Source organism: Pagrus major, chromosome 16, assembly GCF_040436345.1.
Source record: "Pagrus major chromosome 16, Pma_NU_1.0".
Classification (NCBI taxonomy): Eukaryota; Metazoa; Chordata; class Actinopteri; order Spariformes; family Sparidae; genus Pagrus; species Pagrus major.
The window spans coordinates 5,109,133-5,128,464 of record NC_133230.1 but is presented as its reverse complement, the minus strand read 5'-3'; the positions used below and the strand labels follow the sequence as shown (position 1 = coordinate 5,128,464).

The 19,332-nt window shown below is 43.6% G+C and overlaps 1 protein-coding gene across 1 annotated transcript; it reads left to right on the top strand.

The window, feature by feature from the left end:
* Positions 1–5,554: 5,554 nt before the first annotated feature.
* LOC141010004 (BRD4-interacting chromatin-remodeling complex-associated protein) lies at positions 5,555–15,071 on the top strand. Its single transcript, XM_073482762.1, has 12 exons — positions 5,555–5,595; positions 5,758–5,800; positions 6,017–6,082; positions 6,265–7,806; positions 8,988–9,206; positions 9,796–10,378; positions 10,478–10,626; positions 11,850–11,911; positions 12,777–12,925; positions 13,255–13,349; positions 13,541–13,643; positions 14,347–15,071. Exons 1-12 carry the CDS (start codon positions 5,555–5,557, stop codon positions 15,069–15,071), a joined length of 3,777 nt encoding a protein of 1,258 aa, XP_073338863.1.
* The last annotated feature ends 4,261 nt before the right edge of the window (positions 15,072–19,332 follow it).

Sequence of the window (19,332 nt, the reverse complement as noted above, 5' to 3'; positions counted from 1 at the left end):
CCTTTTCCTTCTGTTACCCTTCCTCCATCTTGTACTGTGTACTGTTGCCTGTAAGTGATACTGAGGATGTCAATTTGCTCTGCTGTAATGCACATAGTAATTTCCTCCTTTTTCACTCAATACAGGGGCAAACACAGCGTCTCAAAGTATTGATTTTTTTTCTTACCCTGTTATCTCTGCTTTGGAAGATTATTAACAATTTCCTGGTCTTCAGAAATAGATACTTCAGGGGGAGTTTTATTAAAAAAAAGATTTTTTTTCTCCTCCTTTCTATTTTCGATGTTACTATGGATATCAATTTGCTCTCCAGTTTTTCCTCAATACAGCAACAAATAAATGTTTTATAACTTCCTGGGGGAAATATTTATTTTCCTGGGCTTTTTGGTGGACCAAATAATGAAATTTCATTCTTCTGCACTGACCCGACATTTCTCTTTTTCTTTCATTTTTCAATCCTTTGTATGTTTCACTTTTTCTCCCTCTTGGACGCAATCCATGTTGACAGTTTCCTCCATTTTCACTCAATACAGTGACGAATAAACAACGTTTTTATAGCTGCTCGGAAAAGATATTTATTTTTCTGGGGGTTTTTTTAAAGGTAAACTTAAAACTGACATTCTCTTTGACTTTTCTCTTTTTCCTTTCTTTTTGCATCCTTCAGTTTTCTCTCCCTTGGACAGGATAATGTTAATAAAATCCCTCCAATGGTGACAGTTTGCTTTACAGGAGTGCACAAGACAAATTCCCCTTTTTTGTGCAATACAGTGGCAAATCAACTATATAACTCATCAGATAACTACAGTAACTTCCTGGAATAAAAAATGTTCCCTGGGACTAAGATTTAAAATGTTTTTTCTTCTTCATTTGTTTCTTCTTTTTCCTTTTTGTTTGTCTTAATTGTTTTATCCCTAATTTCTTAGTGTCTCCTCTTGAACAGTTTGTTGCAGGTCGTAGTTGCAGCATTGATTTGCTTCTGTCTTGTTTTCCTTATTACCTTTAATTTTTTCCTGATTGCATTGTCTTGAACTCCTTCTTAAACCTTTTCTTTCTTATTAACAGTATGAAAGTGCCTCCAGAGATGTCAGTCTGCTTTTCATAAGTGTATATTGAACAAAATGTTGAATTTTCATCCGTTGTTTCTCCTCTCTCCTGTTTTCTTTTTGCACCTTTTCCATGATTTTATTTTGAAATTATTTTATTAATTTTTATTTCTTCTCCTTCTTTCACCCTCTCTCTCTTCTTAACAGTATAGAAAAGTACAACTAAGGATAATAAATTAGATTTTTTGCATATAGGATAAAATAAAAATTGTCCTTGTTTATTCTGTTTTTCTTTCTCCCTTTTCTTTTCTATGACTGTTTTCTTCTCTTACACATCCTCCTCTCTTTCCCTTCCCTTCCCTTCCTCTCCTCTTCACCAGTATATAAAAGTGCTTCTCCTGGTGTCAGTTTCCTTTACAGTCATGATAATTTCCTCCCTTTGGCACAAGTGTTGTGGCAAATTAGCGCATCTCTAAATATTGATTTTTAAAATCTCTCCCTGGGAAAGTATTTACAGTTGCGTGGACTGAAGGGGATGTCTAAAGAGGAAAATCAATAAAATGTAGGGAGGACATTAGTAGCGGGGATGTGTGCAGTGTCTGCCTCCTCTCCTCTCCTGGATCTGGATCCTCTCCTCCTCCTCCTCTTCCTCCACCTCCTCCTCCTCCTCCTGCTCGGTTGTATTTTTCTCCACCTTTGTGTTGTGATCGGCTCTCCCCAGTCTGTTTCTCACACCCACCCCGGTACCCCCTCCTCTCCTCTCCACACCCCACCACCACCACCACCACCTCCTCCTCCTCCTCCTCCTCCTCCATCCCACCCTACCCTACCCCATCCACTACCCCCCTCCACCACCACCACCACCACCACCCCCTCTCCTCCTTTTAGCATCTGAAAAGACCACTGAGTGAGAATCGATGGCGCAGAGGCCCGCTTGACAGGACAATAAACCACAAAGAAGGGGTGAGTTTTTTTTTTTCTCCTTCCCTCTCGGTTGTGTTTTTCTGAATTGCGGAATTACTCTAATGGCACAACGATAAGGGGAATCGCTCGGGGCTGGCAGCGTGGAAATGATATTTTAACACAAGGCATCTTTTGTTACCGCGATATGATTTACAGCAGCTGCCGTGGTGCCACTCTGGAGAGGGAAGGAGGGAGAGGAGGATGATAATAATCATTTTAAAATAAATAAATCCCCCCCCACCCCCCACTCCCCCTTTCGTCGTTTCGGGACATTCATTTAAAACATGAACACATTCACCTTACGTAACCTATAAATGCATCAGTGCAGCCTGGGTCCTGTTGTTGCCGGAGAATAGCGTGCACTTGCCGCTGCAGGTTTAGATGAAGGGGTCGTTCGCCTGGATTTCATTGGGCGCTGCGGTACCTTGAGGGGTGTTAATGCGGTTGTCGTGTTGTAAACAAAAATATGTCAGCGGGACCGGAGAGGAGAGGAGAGGTTTGTCTGGGTGCTGTTTTTTTTTTTTTTTCTTTTCTTTTCTATATAAACGCACCTCCCCTGGAAGCTGAGCACAAGGCGAGTGAGTAATGTTATAATTGGCGTGCGCTGCGCTGCGCTGCGCCGAGCTTTGCGTCTTCTTTGCAGCCATGAGGAGAAGAGAGGACAAGTCTCATCCGAGCCGTCTATTTACAGCTGAGGGCGTCCAGATCTGCCTCTCATGTCTGTGATAGCCACAACAATAGCTTCCATTTTTCCTTTAGCAAGCCCACCCCCCCCACAGGCATGATCAATACAGTCCAGAAGATATGATGATATTATTGGTGAGAGATCCAGTCTCTCCCCCCCTTTTCTGATGAATCAGATATTGATCTTGTGTCTCACAGCTGAGATGGGAATGTGTTTTGGCTGCTGGTAACCTCAAGTGACCTGACAGCACCCCCCCCCTCCTTCTCCTCCTCTTCACCTCCAGCCTCTCCACCGTGAGGACGCAGCGATGCCCCAGCAGAGGGAGGACCCGGCTCCGTCTCCGTCCCGCCGCCTCGGCCTGGCATCCCCCCGCCTCCAGACACTGAAGCCCGGCCACGACTTCCCATGAGGCCACCACCAGAACTCAGCTCGAACGCTCTGTATGGGGCCTCTCACATATGAAGTAGGTTCATGATGTGCTCTGTGTCCTTCTGGAGAGTGGACGCATGAGTGAGACTTCACGAGGAGGTCAGGTTGTGTAGTGGGCTTGGATGACAGCCAGGCAGGTGGAGTGATGACACATTGAGGGATTTAACAAAATAATACTGTGCATCATCTGGTCTGGTTTCTAAAAATCATTCAAATTCAATAATCTGAGGGGTTAACAACTTCACAATGAGACCAATAAGGAGTCGCACCGGTCTGGACGGTAATATTGAAGCAATTGGCTGATAAAAACACATATTTTGATAAATAATCGACTATCTAGGTCGATGGTCGCTGCTTCCAGCCTCTCAAATGTTTTAAACATTTTCTCAACTGTTGACCGGACACAAAAAGCAATTTTCCACCCATCCTGTGGTTCGGGACCCCCAAATCTGATGGTTTATACACCAAATAATACTGTTCCTATAATAATCCTTTTAAATGAAACAATTTTAGGGAGCAATAGCTGTAATACGACGTCACAACGGGTCCCAAAATTTTGGGAACCACTGGTCTGGACAACAGTTAATACATATCCACTTCTTTCAATCATCAGTCAATCGTCTTAGTTAGCAGTCGCTGCTTCCAGCTGCTCAAATTGTAATTGCAACCCAATCAACCGAGAAAATGTTGGCAATGTTTCTGCAAACTACGCATATGGTGACACTTCAATTTTCTATGTTATGTTGTGGCAAAGTTTAAGACACTGGTAAACACTGTTTATGGTCTGGTTAGGTTTAGGCACAAAAACCACTTGGTTAGGGTTAGAAAAAGATCATGTTTTGGCTTAAAATACCTGTTTTGCTCATCACAAAGACAGCTGGAGATGACCCAAGGTCTCATTAACAACACCCGGCTTTGTCGGGACAATCACAGCTGGAGATGTCAAATATATCTGGTTTTAGTCACCTCAAACATGACTGGAAATTCTCCTGAGGTCTCCTTAAAAATATCTCCTGGTTTCACACTTAGAAATGTTGAAAGACAGTCACAGACTGTCATCACTGGCTTCACAGCCTTCTCACTTCTAACTCCACCATCACCTCCATCTCCCGATATGACAGTCAGGTCATAAACATGTAATGTGAACGTGATAAGACACATGAACAAATGTGAGCATATCAGTGATTTGCAGAAATGTTAACAGCTAACATTATATCTTGACGGCTGGGCTGGTACTGTATTAAATTGAATTTGTTTTTAAAGTCCATTTAACAGATGTCAGCTTGGGCTTTGGACCTTTTGATGGACATTTTTCACAATTTTCTGACTTTTTATAGCCCAAAAAATGATTAATTGAAGAAATTCATGCACAATTTAAAAACAGAAAAGGAAAGTAATTACATATACTGTACATGTCCCTACTCCTACATTAATATATACAGATGGGTGACAAATTCAAGGAAAAACCATTCCTTCATAGCACGTTGGCACTGATTCTCCAAGTCTCTTGAGCTCTACTGGAGGATTGAACCATTCCTCCAACAGATATTCCCTCACTTGGTGTTTTGATGATGGTGGTGCAGAGCGCTGACTAACATGTCAGTCAGCATCTGATTCACGTCATTTTCATACTCATCAAACCGTTCAGTGAGCCCTGGTGTCCTGTGCATGGGAGCGTTTGTCATCCTGGAAGAGATCACCGCTATCATGTGTCAGCACAGGGATAAAGGTGATCACTCAGAACAACTTTGTATTGATTTGCAGTGCTTTTTTACCTCTAAGGGGACACGTGGACCCAGTCCATGCCATGAAAATGCCCAGAACCACTGTTTATTATGTTTCTCACCCTCATTGATTCAGTTTGCCACCAGTGACTTGGTTTAGGAGAATGCTAAACTAATAAAAAGGTCTTAAAGTTGCTTTTGAATGAAGTCAGTGTCAGTGTCGGTGCAAGTCTAAGTCCAAAAATCCTGTTAGATAATTAAGATTTGTTCCTTGTGATCTGAGAGATCTGCTGGGTTGGTAAACTGAGAGCACTGTGGAGGCCATTAGCAGCTTTGTACCCCGAGAGGAGGATCTTAAAAACACTGAAAGCAAGTTGTCAGAGGATATTTCTGAGAACAAGAGTGTTCATTTTTCTTGTCCTTGTTACAGCTGTGCAGCAGCTTTTCTGAATGAGCTACAGAGGAGAGCAATGCATATGTTTCTCTGAGTCAGACTGGGATAGAAGGCCTCTTATTCTTTGAGATATATCTCAGATAATGAATAGCGACCTTAGAGATACCGCTGGTATGACTTAAATCACCATCTGTATTAAATCCTATCATTTAAAGATGAATCCATAGTAAAAAATACCAGTAGCTGCAGCTGTATTAACAGTGAAATGTGTGCTGATTGATCCTTCATCTCAATAATTTCCCTCTTCCTCTTAGTTGACATGGAGGATGAAGATGGGACTTGTCTACTTGATGTTTTGTGGTGAGTCTGTCAGATTCTTGCTTCCATCCAACAGTCAGACAGGTTTTAGATGTGGTCCAATGTCTTCTTAAACTCGTACTTTGTCTTTATGTGCAAAAATCTTCTGAGATTGAAGTGATTTTGATTGTGTTTTTATTCTCTGCCTTCTCCTCGTCTTCGCAGTGACCCCCAAGCCCTGAACGACTTCCTTCATGGGACCAATGAGGTAACAAAAGAGTCTTAAATAGAGAGCGACTCAAATAAGAAAATCAATAGTGCAAATGATAAATGTGAGAAGTGAATATTTCTTGGCTCACGGTCGGGTGAGATGTGTGGAGGAGGGCTGAAAGTGTGATAGAGAGTCAGAATGTAACACTAAAGAGCATTTCTCGCCGTGACTTTGTGAGCCCAACCTAAAAATCGTCTGATTTTATCCCACCAGCTGCAGACTGAAGACCTGCTCATTAACTCCTCCTCTGGGGAGCCCTCCCTCTTCACAGATGCCCCGGTGAGTGTCTGGATCCACAGCCAGCAGCGTCACAACAACCAGCATTTTCCCCAGGAGGACGATTTTTTTCTCTCCTTCTGTGCCAGAAACTGCTTCCTGTTAAGTCTTGCTAATCACACAATTCTCCCGTCCTTTTCACTCTCTGTCCCTCTCTGTCTGGCTCCCACTGTTTCTTCCTCCAGAGCCCCGTCTCTCTGCTGGGAGATGGCAGGGATTCCCCAGACACGCCTCCACCCGGGTGTGTGGATCTGTCCTTCCTGGAGGAGGCCCTCCTGTCATCGCCGGAGGGTGGGGAAGACCCACAGGTGGTGCAAGGTGGGACGCCTGTGGAGGCTGGATTTGAGGCAAAGAAGGGAGAGGTGGAGGAAGCGGAGGAGGCAGAGGTGGCATGTGATATCCTCCAGCAGAGCCTGCAGGAGGCTGAGATCACAGAGCAGACCATGGCTCTGGAGGCAGGTCTGGCCCAGACTGGGGACAGCCTGTCCCTGTACTCACCTGCCCCCCTCCTCTCTCCACCCACCATACCATTCATACCCAAGTCTGTGACCTTGCCCGTCACGCCCGTTTTGCCCAGAGACACCCAGGCAGCAGTGGAGCCTCCCCAGCCGTCCCTCCTGGCTGTCGGCCCAGGCTGCCCCTCTCTAAAACCTGCTGCCCCGCCTCAGCTGATGGGGCTCCTCCCTGGAAATGTGTTCCCTGCTGCTTCTCCAGAGACCTCCTTCTCCCTGAGTCCTGCCCAGGGATCCAGTATGATCATCCACAAGGCTGTTCCCAGTATGACCAGTCGTCCTCTTATCACACCGACCCTGAGAGCGACAGCAGCAGCAGCTCCGGGCATCGTCCTGCAGCGTGCCCCTCTCCCCATCCAACCCAAGCTGCCCATCAGCATCCAGCCCAGGCTGGTTCAAATTAGCCCCAAGCCTTCTGGGCAAAAACACACACCAGGTCTCACGTTTGTCCCTGGGACCGGCTCACCAAATATTTTACTCTCCCAACCTCCAGGCCAGAAGCCTGCCGCTCCACCGCAGCAGCCCACCCAGCAGCTCCCCAAACCAGTCAGCCTGCAGCTGGTCAACCAGGGCGGCTCCTTCGTCCTCCAGCCTCAGGGACTCTTCCAAGGCCAAAACCAGTTCCTTCTTCCAGGCCAGTGCCCTGTCACGATCTCCCAGCCTGCCAGTGCAGCTCGACCACTGCTGACCACCAGTCACCAAGGCCCGTCTGTCCACAGCCTGACGTCCTCCACCGGGCAGCTCGTAGACGGCTCTCAGATTCTAACTGTGCCCCAAAGACAGCTGAACTTCAGCCCTGTCTTCACCACCCCTACAGGGCAGCTAGCACTCCGCCAGGCCACTGTGCTTTCAGGACCTTTGCATCTACAGTCAGCGCCCCCTACTGTCTTCCAGATGCCAGCACAGCTGGCTGGAACCTACACTCCTGGAGGACAGGGGCAGCGTGCCACCCTGGTCCACAGTCCCGCTCTTGGAAACCACATAACCTTGATCAACAGTTCAGGGGTGCTTCCCCCAGATCTCACTTCCATCTCGATCGTTAACGGCCCCTCAGTAGTTCAGGGGCTGCCTTTCGCTACCCCGGCCCCGGCTCCTCAGACAGCAATGACAGACGCACAGCTGAGCCTCCAGCAGGCCTCCGTGGTGCTGCTGCCAGAAAGAGCCATCCAAGAGGAGAGGACCAGCTCCGAGGAGACGTTCCACCAACTACCACAGGTGAGACATGGATCAAATCCTTTTATCATATGTGTTATTTAGCATTGTGGTAGCAAACCATGCTGCTGTCTTTGAGTGGTTTGAATATATTTTGCAGTCCAAAACCAGAGAACTCTTCATTTACTGTCAAGAATGACAAAAAAGAATAAAATTCTTATATCCACCAAGAAATAATTGACAATTTCGGTTGAAATACAACTTAAACGATTAACTGATTATCAGACGTAGTAGACTTGTAAGCACACTCTTGAAACTTGCTTGGATGGTGTAATCCATCTCAGCGCACAAGAGGGCTGCACTAATCTTCAATCGTCAATATTGCATAGTACTTTAAGTCATAGTGAGATAACACAGTGCAGACGGATGCTCCAATCTGCCACATCAGTTAACTCATCACGTTCAAGGAGTACTGCTCAGCCTGTGAAAACAGTGACATAGTGTCAACAATGACTCGAGATGAATAAGTAGAGATAAATAACCTGATGGTGCCAGCGGAGATATCTTTGCTTGGGCTTGGAGAAATATATCAAACGAAAAGCCCGGGGTATAAACTTCTAGTTTGTTTAACCCAGTCGCCAGAATAAATGTTGACGATGTACATTTTTGTAAAACGACACAGATATGCGGAAACTTTACGTGATGTGTTGCAACTGCTTTGTGTTTCCTTATGTTTAATTTTTACTTTTATGTTGTCAAAACTCTGTGCTTATGTTCAGGTTATGTTTAAAAAAACACTTGGTAAAGATTAGAAAAAGATCATGTTTTGACCTGGTTCTGTCGGCGTAAAGAAGGTTGGAAACTCTCCAGACATCTCGTTATAAAAACTCTATTTTTGGCTGCACATTGTCCCAACATCTCATTAGCAATTTCCAGTTATGCTGCCACCAACACAGTTGGAAAATGTCCTGACATGTCGTTAAAAATATCTGGTTTGGTAATTACAAATGTTGAAATGCAGTCTTGACAAGTGGACTTTCTAAAAAAAATCCTCCAAAAATCTACAACTATGTACCGTGTATTTGCAAATTTCAAACAGACTAATATACTGGATTTGTAGTTAAATAGCTAAAACGTGAGTATAAACTGGTACAGTTCACCTTAAATTAACTATAAACTAAATCATAAAACGTTTTCAACTCAGTTTTTAACTCTCTCCCTGTCATTTTTCTCCGTCTCTGCAGCCCTACGGACATGTCCTCCAGCATGTGTCGGTGCAGCCCCCCTCTGCAGGGCTGCAGTCCTCCTCTCCTCCTGTAGTCACAGTCCTGCAGCCTCCTCCTGAACCACCACCTGTGGAGATCCCTAAACTTTTGATGCCCCCAGCAGACTTGACCCAAGTAGTGGAGGAGGTGACCCACTCGATGAGTCAGAACGAGGCCTTTATGCACCATCTGCAGCAGGTCAGAGCCTCAACAAGTTCCTGCTGATTCACTAATGAAATGCTTGTGATGGTTTACATTTATATGTTGGTGTCGCAGTGCTCACTTTTCACTCGTCAAAGGAAGATTGTATTATTTTATGGTGACTTTGTCTTGTTTTGACACCAGAAAAATTCAAATTGTGATGTTTCAAGAAGGCTGTTTTTACGAAGTCTTCTTTTAGTAAATAATTGCTGAATTCATATGGGCTTATGTAATGTTTCCCTGCCACAAATGACAATTGCTACTGTTGATGTTGCTCAAGGCAAAGTGAGTTTATGTTGCACAGCAAGAGACGATGTAAAGGGCCGTACCGTCGGCAGTAGAACAACATGTTAAAATGCAATAAAGACGAAAATAAAATCAGTTAAAGTGGAATTAAGTTAAACAAATAACAGTACAATACCGCTGCAATAATGCTGTAAGTTTTCCCAAATTTAATAAAGGCAATAAAAGTGCAGTGAAGAAAATGAATCAATGTAAACGCTATTAGCTGACTGCTTCCAACAGGATGTATAAAATCAATCTAACAGCTGTTTTTCATCTTCTTTCCTCATCATGTCTACCACAGCAAGCACTTAGTTCTCCTATCACATCTGAGTTGTTGGTTGGAGCGCTGCCAGTGGTGCCGATGGAGTCGCTCGCCTCCCCGGTCCCCAGTGAGAGAGAGAGCCAACCACAGAGCCATGCCGTCACCGGTCAGGACACTGTGATGTCCGACCAGTGTGTCGAGGCTTCTCCGCTTCACTCGGACCCAGAGGACACGCCGCTGATCTGCCCCTCCCCTCCGATTCAGGACGCCGACAGATCAGCTCCAGCAAGTTTCTCCCCTCATACCGGGTCTCAGATCTCTCTACCTGAGAGTTCAGTCCCACAGATCACAGCACCTGATCCCCAGGTCCAGTACCAGGTCCCTCATCAGCTCCAGGTCTCACCGGCCTTATTTGCCCAGAGCCAGATCCAGTCATCAGTTTCCCAGCCTCTGCCCCAGCTCCAGGTCCAGCCGTCCGTCTCCCAGCCTCAGTCTTCAGTCAACACTTCGGTCCACAGCTCGCCTCTGCGTGTCTCGGTGCCTCAGCAGCAGCCTGATCCCACAGCTGCTGGTCTCTCCAAAGGAGGAGACGACTCTGCTGTCCAACAGCACACACAAAACAGTGAGTTTGAGTAACGACACAGAGCAAATGATTCTGTTATAATTATTATTATCTGCAATTCAATCATCATCATCATCATCTGTGTCATCATGATTTCAGAGCCAACAGCTGCCTTGGTCGTGGAGAGTAAAGCGTTTACTCTCGATGTCCATCCACCCTCTCCTGCAGCCCAGGGAGTCCTAGCTCACGGGCCCTCAGCTCCCGGAGAGAGTGCCCCGATCCAGACGAGCCAGCAGACCGGCACCAAGGTGAGAAACACATCCATTCACTTCAATGCGAGTGAATTTAAAAGGACAGTTTACCCTAAAATATACCCGTAGTGCTATTTATCGCTCTTGATTGAGTTGTTGAGTTTTGGAGATATGAGTCAGAGATGCCTGCCCTCTCTCAGCTTGTGGTGCTCAAAGCGTCCAAAAAAAAATCACATTTGTAAAACTCAACATTAATGTCTCTTTACAGAAATCATGTCCCGGTTACATAAGATAATCCACAGACCTTGTTGTTGTGAGCAGTTTCAGGAAGGAACTATTTTTATGCCTCTGCACCGGCGGTGTTTTCAGGTTGTTCATCCCTCTGTCCATCCCATTATTGTGAACGCGATACCTCAAGAATGCCTTGAGGGAATTTCTTAAAATTTGGCACAAATGTCCACTTGGACTCGAGGATGAACTGATTAGAATCTGGTAGTCGAATTCACCACAAGCTGAGAGCCGTCTAGTGCCAATATATCAGAGAGAAAACTCCAAAACTCAACAACTTAACCAAAGAATCTAGATGGACAAACACTACAGGTAAGAGGAAAAACATGTTTTTTTAATTCAGGGTGAAATCTCCCTATAAGTAATACAATATACTGACTGTATTATCTAAATACATGTGTAAAAAATTTAATCTAAAAGTTAATTTTTGCATGATATTACTTCCAGGGATACATCGAATGATTATTTTCTTTATTAAATAACTTGTCAGTTACTTTCTGATGAATCTTGTGGTCTATAAAATGGCAGTAAAAGTGTGAAAATTGCTCACAAGTTGACATATTTAAGTGTGTTACAGTTAAAAACCCAAAGATGTTAAATTTATTATCACACTCAACTCAGAAAACAAGCACATTTTAGAAGCTGAAAACTATTTTTTTGGCTATATTTATTTTAAAAATATGACTTTTATTAAAAAAGTTGCTGATAAATTTTTGTCGAACCAGTAACTGATTAATGTACTGATCGTTTCAGCTCTAATCATCTTCACCTGTGCCTTTTGTTTTACACCGAGAGTAACAGATATTATAATTTGTGTAACGAGTCGAAATAATTTCCTGTGTGGATTAAACTCAATTGGCTCCGGTCTCGAAACAGATTTCAGGCTTTTGAAATGATTATTTGTTAAATGCAGCAAACTTATTATTAATGATTTCAAAATGCACCCCTGTCTCCATCCTTTGATCTCATCCGTAACGTTGCCTGGCTGCCAGCTGGCAGGTCCTCTGGAGCAGCAGCGAGAGGAGAGGCTCACACCAGCAATGCGCCGGCACAGGTAAGAGAGCAGCAACTCAGGCTCCTGTGAATAAACCGTGAAATAGAAAACATCACTCAGGTTTAGACAGGAATACTTCTGCTCAGTCAATGAACAATGGAAATGCATGAAAATAGGTTGCAATGATCTGAAAACAAGTCTCAGAGGAAGTGTATTAAGCTTTTGTCTCTGTACAGCGCTGAAGTGCCCAAACAGGCTTTTTAATTAATTTGTTTTAAGACCTCTGATGCTTTGTGAGTCAAGATAAATATAATGAATAGTTTTGAGTCGGAGTAAAAGTGAAGGATTTTTACTTTTATCCTTCATTAAAGGCAAAAATTTCACCTTTAGAAAGCTGATTAATACGAGCTCATCGCTGACCTTTGTCTCTTCAACGACTCCTACGTTGGCTTATTCAGGATTGTGCTGGATATGATGAAGCTTTTAACTCAGTATTAATCAGCCAGTTAATTTATTAATTAATGAACAGTTGGCTGGTTTCACAGTTGTGGATTAACTCTGATCCTTCAGTAATCTTTTTTAATCTGAGTCCTCTAGGACTACTTTTACTGTCTCTACTGCTGCTCATACTATTCACTACCACTGTTGCTACTGTGGCCACTAATACCACTTGTACATTAAGAACAACTAGACCTCTACTGCGTCATCCGACAGTAGTAGGACAACTACAGAGGCCTGATCACCAACTAGGCAAAGAAGGGCAGCTGACCCAAAAGTTCACTGTGTGTCACTTGCTTTCTGGTAATGTGATTACTTAAAAAAATGTCAGGGATTTGTATTAGAGCTCTGCACCACTGTTTTCTTAATCCGGCTCCCGCCCACTCCTGCTGGGTTTCAGACCGTTACTTATCTTCGTGTTCTTCAGGTTTCAGCAGCGGATTTGTTTGGATCACGCAGCGGTTCAGAGCCCGTTCACCGGCCCGGCCTTCTCCACACTGAAGGACGCTGTCAGACGCCTGCTGCCGTACCACACCTGCGCTGGTCACCTGCCCACTCAGGATGACTTCAACTTAGGTGGGTGACCTCTGGCTCACGACTGTACTGATGATTCATGCCGGTGAAATGATTTGTAAAAGAAAATTGTTAAATTTAAAGATCAATGTAAAATACGGGGTCAAAATTCAAGGTCTGCAACTAACGACTCATTTATTTGAATTATTTGGTCTATAATTGGTCCCTTGTTTAGTTCTTATTATTACTTCTATTCTTATTTTAGTTCTGTACACCTCCTGTTATTTACAAATCTAGTCATCCTCTCTCTTCATTATATCAGATGTGAGAGAAAAGCTGCAGATCATTTTATTCAACAGTGAATGTGACCGTGAAGGTGTTTGTGTTCTCAGTGGACCAGGAGTTTGACACCGTGTCGGGCTTCCTGCTGAAACGCACCAAGGACATGGTCAACAAATACAGGCAGCTACTGGTTAGAGAAGCCCAGGTGAGACCCAGTTCTTTCTCTGCGCCTACATTTATAAACTCTGCAACGAGCTCCTCCTGAGACCAGGCATCTTTCATTTGTAATTTGGCAGTGAGAAAAATTAAACGAGCTTAAGCATCTTCTCAGCAGTGTTTGGAGCAGACGGATGAAGCTGTGTGTGTTTAATGGGGAATGTGAACTGGTTTCCACAGCAGGAGAGTCCGTCAGCAGAGATGGTGATGCTGGAGCGTCTCTTCCTCCAGGCTGAGCGATGCGCTTTAGCGGAGGACAGACGGAGAGTCCGCAGAGACCCAGGTGAGTGTCCCAGCAGGAAACGCAACCATCAGCATCGTCATCATCTTTATTACACACGTCTGTTTGTACACAAATGGTAGAAGTTTCAAATCCCAGGACTAAGGTATAAAATATGGATGGTAAAAGTGAATTAGTGACGCTCCTGTTTTTTTTTTTTCTTACACACTAATTTGGCGGTGCCTCAGAGCGCGGCACTTAACCTCCATATTTGCTCCGGAGCAGTTCCCAGGTGTGAATGTGTAATTAAGCTGTGTAAATGTGGAGCAGGGTCGTGCTGAGAGGGACTCTGCATGGCGACGAGAAAATTACATTTGAGAGGTTAAGAGCAAATTCAAACGGGGTTGTTATGTTAATTAAAAAGTTGGAAAAAGGGGGAAGGAAGCACTTGAAAACTGTGAAATGTCAGGACGGGACTAATATAGTATAAAATAATAATAATACACAAATAGAACAGAAGCTCTTACTGTGTACACTTAAAACAAACCCCTACATTCACTTACACTGGTGCAGATGTGTGTTTCATCCATAGTCCTTTAAGAAATATTACATAGTCACACTAATATAGTACATACAAGTAATGGATGTGGTAATTTGGGTGAACTGACCCTTTAAAACCATCTTTGTTTCTGCACTGCTGTAGGCCCAACATGGGTTTGTAATGATGTCAGTCCAAATGAGCTCTGTTGACCTTTATTTCCTCCAGAGTCATTCATGATGGCCTTGGCTACATCAGCGTCTTCCCCGCACGGCGCCCCCTCCTCCGGCCCCTCCCACCCGGTCTCCTCTGGCAGCCCGTCCTCTCCACCAGCCTGGACCACCAGACTGTCAGACCGGCCTCCGGGACTGAAGACGTACCGCTCCAGCTCCCGCGGGGCTCTCAGGCTCACCATCAAGCAGGAGTCCGGCTCCCGTAAGGTGGTTCACAACTCGGCCTGCGACCCGGGACTCAAGAGGGACCACATGGGGCAGCTGACCAACGGCGGCGGAGCTGTGAACGAACGCCACTCTCAGGCACCCAACGGAGCACCCCAGCATCCTCAGCACGACGAGGAGATCTCCAACGGAGCTCTGCCTTGTGACTCCGCAGAGGAAGTCCCACAGACAGCACCCGATTCCAAAATAAAAGCCCCAAACCCTCTTTCTATGCCAGAGCCACAGGCTGGTGGCTACGAGTTGCCTCCCAGAGATGTCAGCGCCCCAAAACTGAAATGCTACAGGTTGGATGCGTCGCCTCGGCCGGAGCAGCGGTTCAGCCCGCCGCCTCCCCCGCTCCAAGAGGACAACATGCTCAGTGAACATCTGCAGAGCGCCATCGACAGCATCCTGGAGCTTCAGCGCCTGCAGGGCCCCTCTGCAGCCCCGACCAGGGCCACGTCAGGCCCGTCGCTGGACCAGGCTGTCACCAGCATCCTGGAGGGACACCTGTGAGGTAACCTGCTCTGACAGGCGTCCACACAGATACAGAAACAGCTGTCTGAGGGGGGGAGGAAGGTGTACTTGACTTCTTATCTGTTCCCAGAGTTTTGTTTCTGGGTTTCAGAGATCACTTTTAATGAACTGATTGTTTGAAAGACGAGAGAGGAGGCGGAAAAAATAAAGAGGCACTATAAAGAGATGCATACCAGACAACAGCACTATCTATAGTCCGATAGATGTTAGATACTTCATTTTGATGTACGTTTGTGGAAAAAAATCTATTTGAATAGGAGCTATATTGTTTCAGTGGTAGTTAAGTCATTCAGAGGTTTACGACACTGGTGTAACCTTCATCAGCATATAGTATATAAGTAATAGTGAGGATAACGAAAACGTGGACTAGACTGAGATTATTCAATAGTTTTTTATAAGATTTCTTTCACAAATGTGAAGTTTCTTTTGCATAGTGCCAAGCTTCCAGGGTATTTATTTTGATAATCTGTGCCAATTGTGTTTTCACATGAGTTGCAGCGAGTGTGTGACCAGCGTGCGTGTGTGTGTCTTTATTTAAATTGGTTTGCGTGGATCTAAAGAGAGAGAGTGTGTGAAAACATCGCATCCTGCGACGGGGCCGTACATAAAAAAAAAACAAACCCCGCAGGCTCCATCATCTCGGCTTATCGAATGAAACTCCAAAGAAATTTGTGACTTGCTACATCCTGAATACACCAGCAAAACGTCCATGTTGTGTCTCTTCCCACAAACTGGAGTGTGTCTGTGTTAAAGCAGAAAAGAACCGAGGGGAACACAGAGAAAATGATTAGGCAGAGTCGTGCTTTTCTTTGTTTTTAAGTTCGGACCCTTGTCGTCGCTCATGCTGGAGTCTGACTGTGAAATAATTGTAGAGATTCTTCTCATACTTTATGTATTAACATGCAAGCAATAATGAGTTTTGAGGGTTGTTAGGAGCAGTGGTGGTGCAGCGAGGAGGGGGAGGGAGGTCTTCGCCCGTCATCGGATGAAAACCAAGATTGTTTTTCAGGAATGTGAGATGACTGTTTTTGTAAGGGTGTCACGATTTCAATTCTAAATCTGAATAATTTCAATTTCCAGCATCAAAAATCACGATCAGTATTTCTTCAAGTGTTTTTTTTTCTTTCCCCCCGCCTGCTTGAGCACGTCCAAAGGAAAAAAATCAACACGTAAAAGCTCACAGTTAGCCTGCAGCTGCACTTCCAGATACCTACCCTGTTTGCATACAGACGATCAACTGACAACACTGAAGATGTTGGTTTATTTTCTTTTTTCAGAGAAATCCAACTTTGTAACAAACAAAATTTCAAACCTTAACTTTACCTCCAGTCCCCAAAGCGTCACTTTGTGTCAAACTGGAATCTTTATTTTTGGCAAATATTATTTGCACTTTCATAACCCTAACCTTCAAAAAAACAGTTGTTGTTGTAAAATTCCCCCTATCCTTTTAAAGAAAAATTTTAAAAATGGAAATTAGTTGTCAGGGCATAAAACAAATGTGAGTGTCCAGCCTGGCTCGCTGCCTCTGGAAAGTAGCGAAAAACTATAAAAACTAAACGTTGTCAGGTTAAAATTTGGCTTATTTCTCACCTTTTTTTCGTAATTTAAGAGAAATCTCAAATTCACCATGTTGGTCCAGTTTAAAATCCCGGAGCAGACAAGTGACAAGTGGCGTTCGTCCAGTCAGGTGAAGCCAGTGCAAAAACGCACCCGTGGAAATTTACCATAACAATGTCTTCAATGCTCAAAAATTGAATCGAACTGTGACCTTAAAATCAAAAGTCAATTTGAATTGTGGATTTGGCGAATCGTGAAACCCTTATGAAGTCATCATCCAACTCCTGTGTAGTTTAGAAATTGTGTTTTGAGGGTTTGAGGGTCACTTAACGGCATCAACGATCCAGTTTGAAAAGGAAAAAAACACCAAAACCGCAGCTGTTTCTCACAACACACTGTACAGAACTTGAGCCTCTCTGCATCATCAAACAGCCTTTGACCAAAAAAAAAACTAAAGGAATCATCCGCTTCACATTTTAAATTCTCTTCTTTATTTATGAAACGATCAGTTTGGAGCCCGCCGTACTGAGCCGGAGATTTATTTTCGCGCAGCCATCGTGGAGCAATATGATTTTTTGCAGCATCTTACGTTAACGTGACAATCTTTATTGGTCTGTGTGGAAATGTGAATCCCGTTCATATGAGAATACGTGAGAGGTCATGTGTATCGGTCGTACGACTCTCCCTCATGAAACTTGTGCAAAATATTCTTTGTAGATTTTACATTGAAGGTCGAAATGTTAAAGCCGCAGAATGTCTCTAATTTTTTGTAAAAAAAAAATAAATTGAAAATGTGCTTCAGAAGTCACCGTCAGGGGTCAAGGTTTGACCTGTGAATTGGAAAACGTTTGCCTTATTGTTAATTCAACCTTTTGAGGAGATCTGCAAAGAAAAAGATCATCGATGTGAGGTTTTAAATGCTGGTGTTCTGAAATGTGAAAGTAACCCGTTCCTTCAAGAAGAAGAAGAAAAAAAGATAACTTCCAGAGATTTGGGGCTTAAAATCAAACAGGCCTTCTCATGTCTTGAATTGATTGTCATTTTTTTTATATGTGAAATCGTCTTTTGTTGGGATGAACAAAAGGAGTTATAATATGCAGTAATTTAGTGTTGAAATCCTCTGCAGTAGTTCGGGTGGACACACACTAGAGGATTCATGAATACACTTCAATACCACTCTCATGTTTGTATGCTTAATAAACAGAGCTTCAGAAAGCAGCCGGTTAGCTTAGCATAAGGACGATGAGCAGAGGGAAACAGCTAGCCCGCCTCTGTCTACCAGTACTTCTAAAGCTCACTAAAAACAAATCGTAAAAATGGCGTGACGATGTGTTACGGAGGAATTATGTGCCGAATTATTTCTTTTTAATGCATCAAATGACGACATAACAGAAGTTGCTTTTACCTCCAGAGAATCATCACCCGAACCTAAAATTTCTACCTTCTTCAAAACTGGAGTCAATATTGGACTAACAGTCACAAACATGACTATAAATGAACACTATAGTATATGAAAGAATATGAAAGAAAGGAGATTTTTTTTATTTTTTTTGCTTTTGATAGAAGCAGGCTAGCTCTTTCTCCATCTTTACGCTAAGCTAACCAGCTATACTAAACAGACAGACATGAGAGCAGTATCAACTTTTACCACAACTGTTAGCAAGAAAACTATAATTCCTAAATTGTGTTTCCTTTAACAGAATTTGTGCCAAAATTACGTCCTGTGAGTTTGAAGTGGTGAAATCTTCCGGTGTGTGTCCGTCCTCAGAGGTTTCACTGTAATGCAGTAAAGATGTCAGAGTGTCTTTCACAACACAGGATTGCACTCCCTGTCACCGCTACACTTCTCAAAAAGGGAAATTCCACCAAAATGTTTTTATTTTGAAGAAAGTATTTCCCCACGTCCGCCCTTTTTTCTCTCTCCTCTTTAACACTTTAAAGAGACTCAAGGTAAAAGGAAACTAAGTGAACTCTGGTGGATTCCCTTTGAGCGAAGCAGCCTCATGTGCCATTGTTACTGTTGCATTCAGTCTGCAGTGTCGAACACTGACCGTTAGAAATGTGCTTAGTTTTGTCAGCATTTTAGGACAAACTGATTACATCTGCATGTTGAGCCATTTTGGTATTTATTTGTAAATGTGTTTTTTTAATTTTATTATTATTATTATTATTTATTTATTTTCTGACTGAACTGTGAAACCAGGGGAGCTCATAACTCTACACTAATTCAACTTCAGATACAAAACATTTGACTGACAGATTGTTCTGATGCCAAAATCAAGAGGCCTTAATTCAGCAAAACTAGATTGTAAAAAAAGAAAATGTCATTCCTGACAAAAAAAATCCAACTGAAGACTCCTTTGACCTGAAAGTCACGAGTGATTCATATATGAAATGTTAAGAAAACCGCTTTTGTACTCATTTTTACAGACTATTTATTAAACTGTGATTTTGTAAGAAATAAAAAACAAACAGTGAATGTGGTCGTTTCTGTGTGTCAAGTGTTCACCGGAGCTGCAACGATTAATTGATTAGTATATCGAAAGAAATTTTGTTGTCAACTACTATGAAAATTCATTTTTCAAGCAGAAATGGTTCCGCTTCTTAAAGCAACAACATGTAATTTTCTGGATAAAGATAATTGATTGTTGCGTCTCATCCCAGATCGTCAAGCTGCCAACCC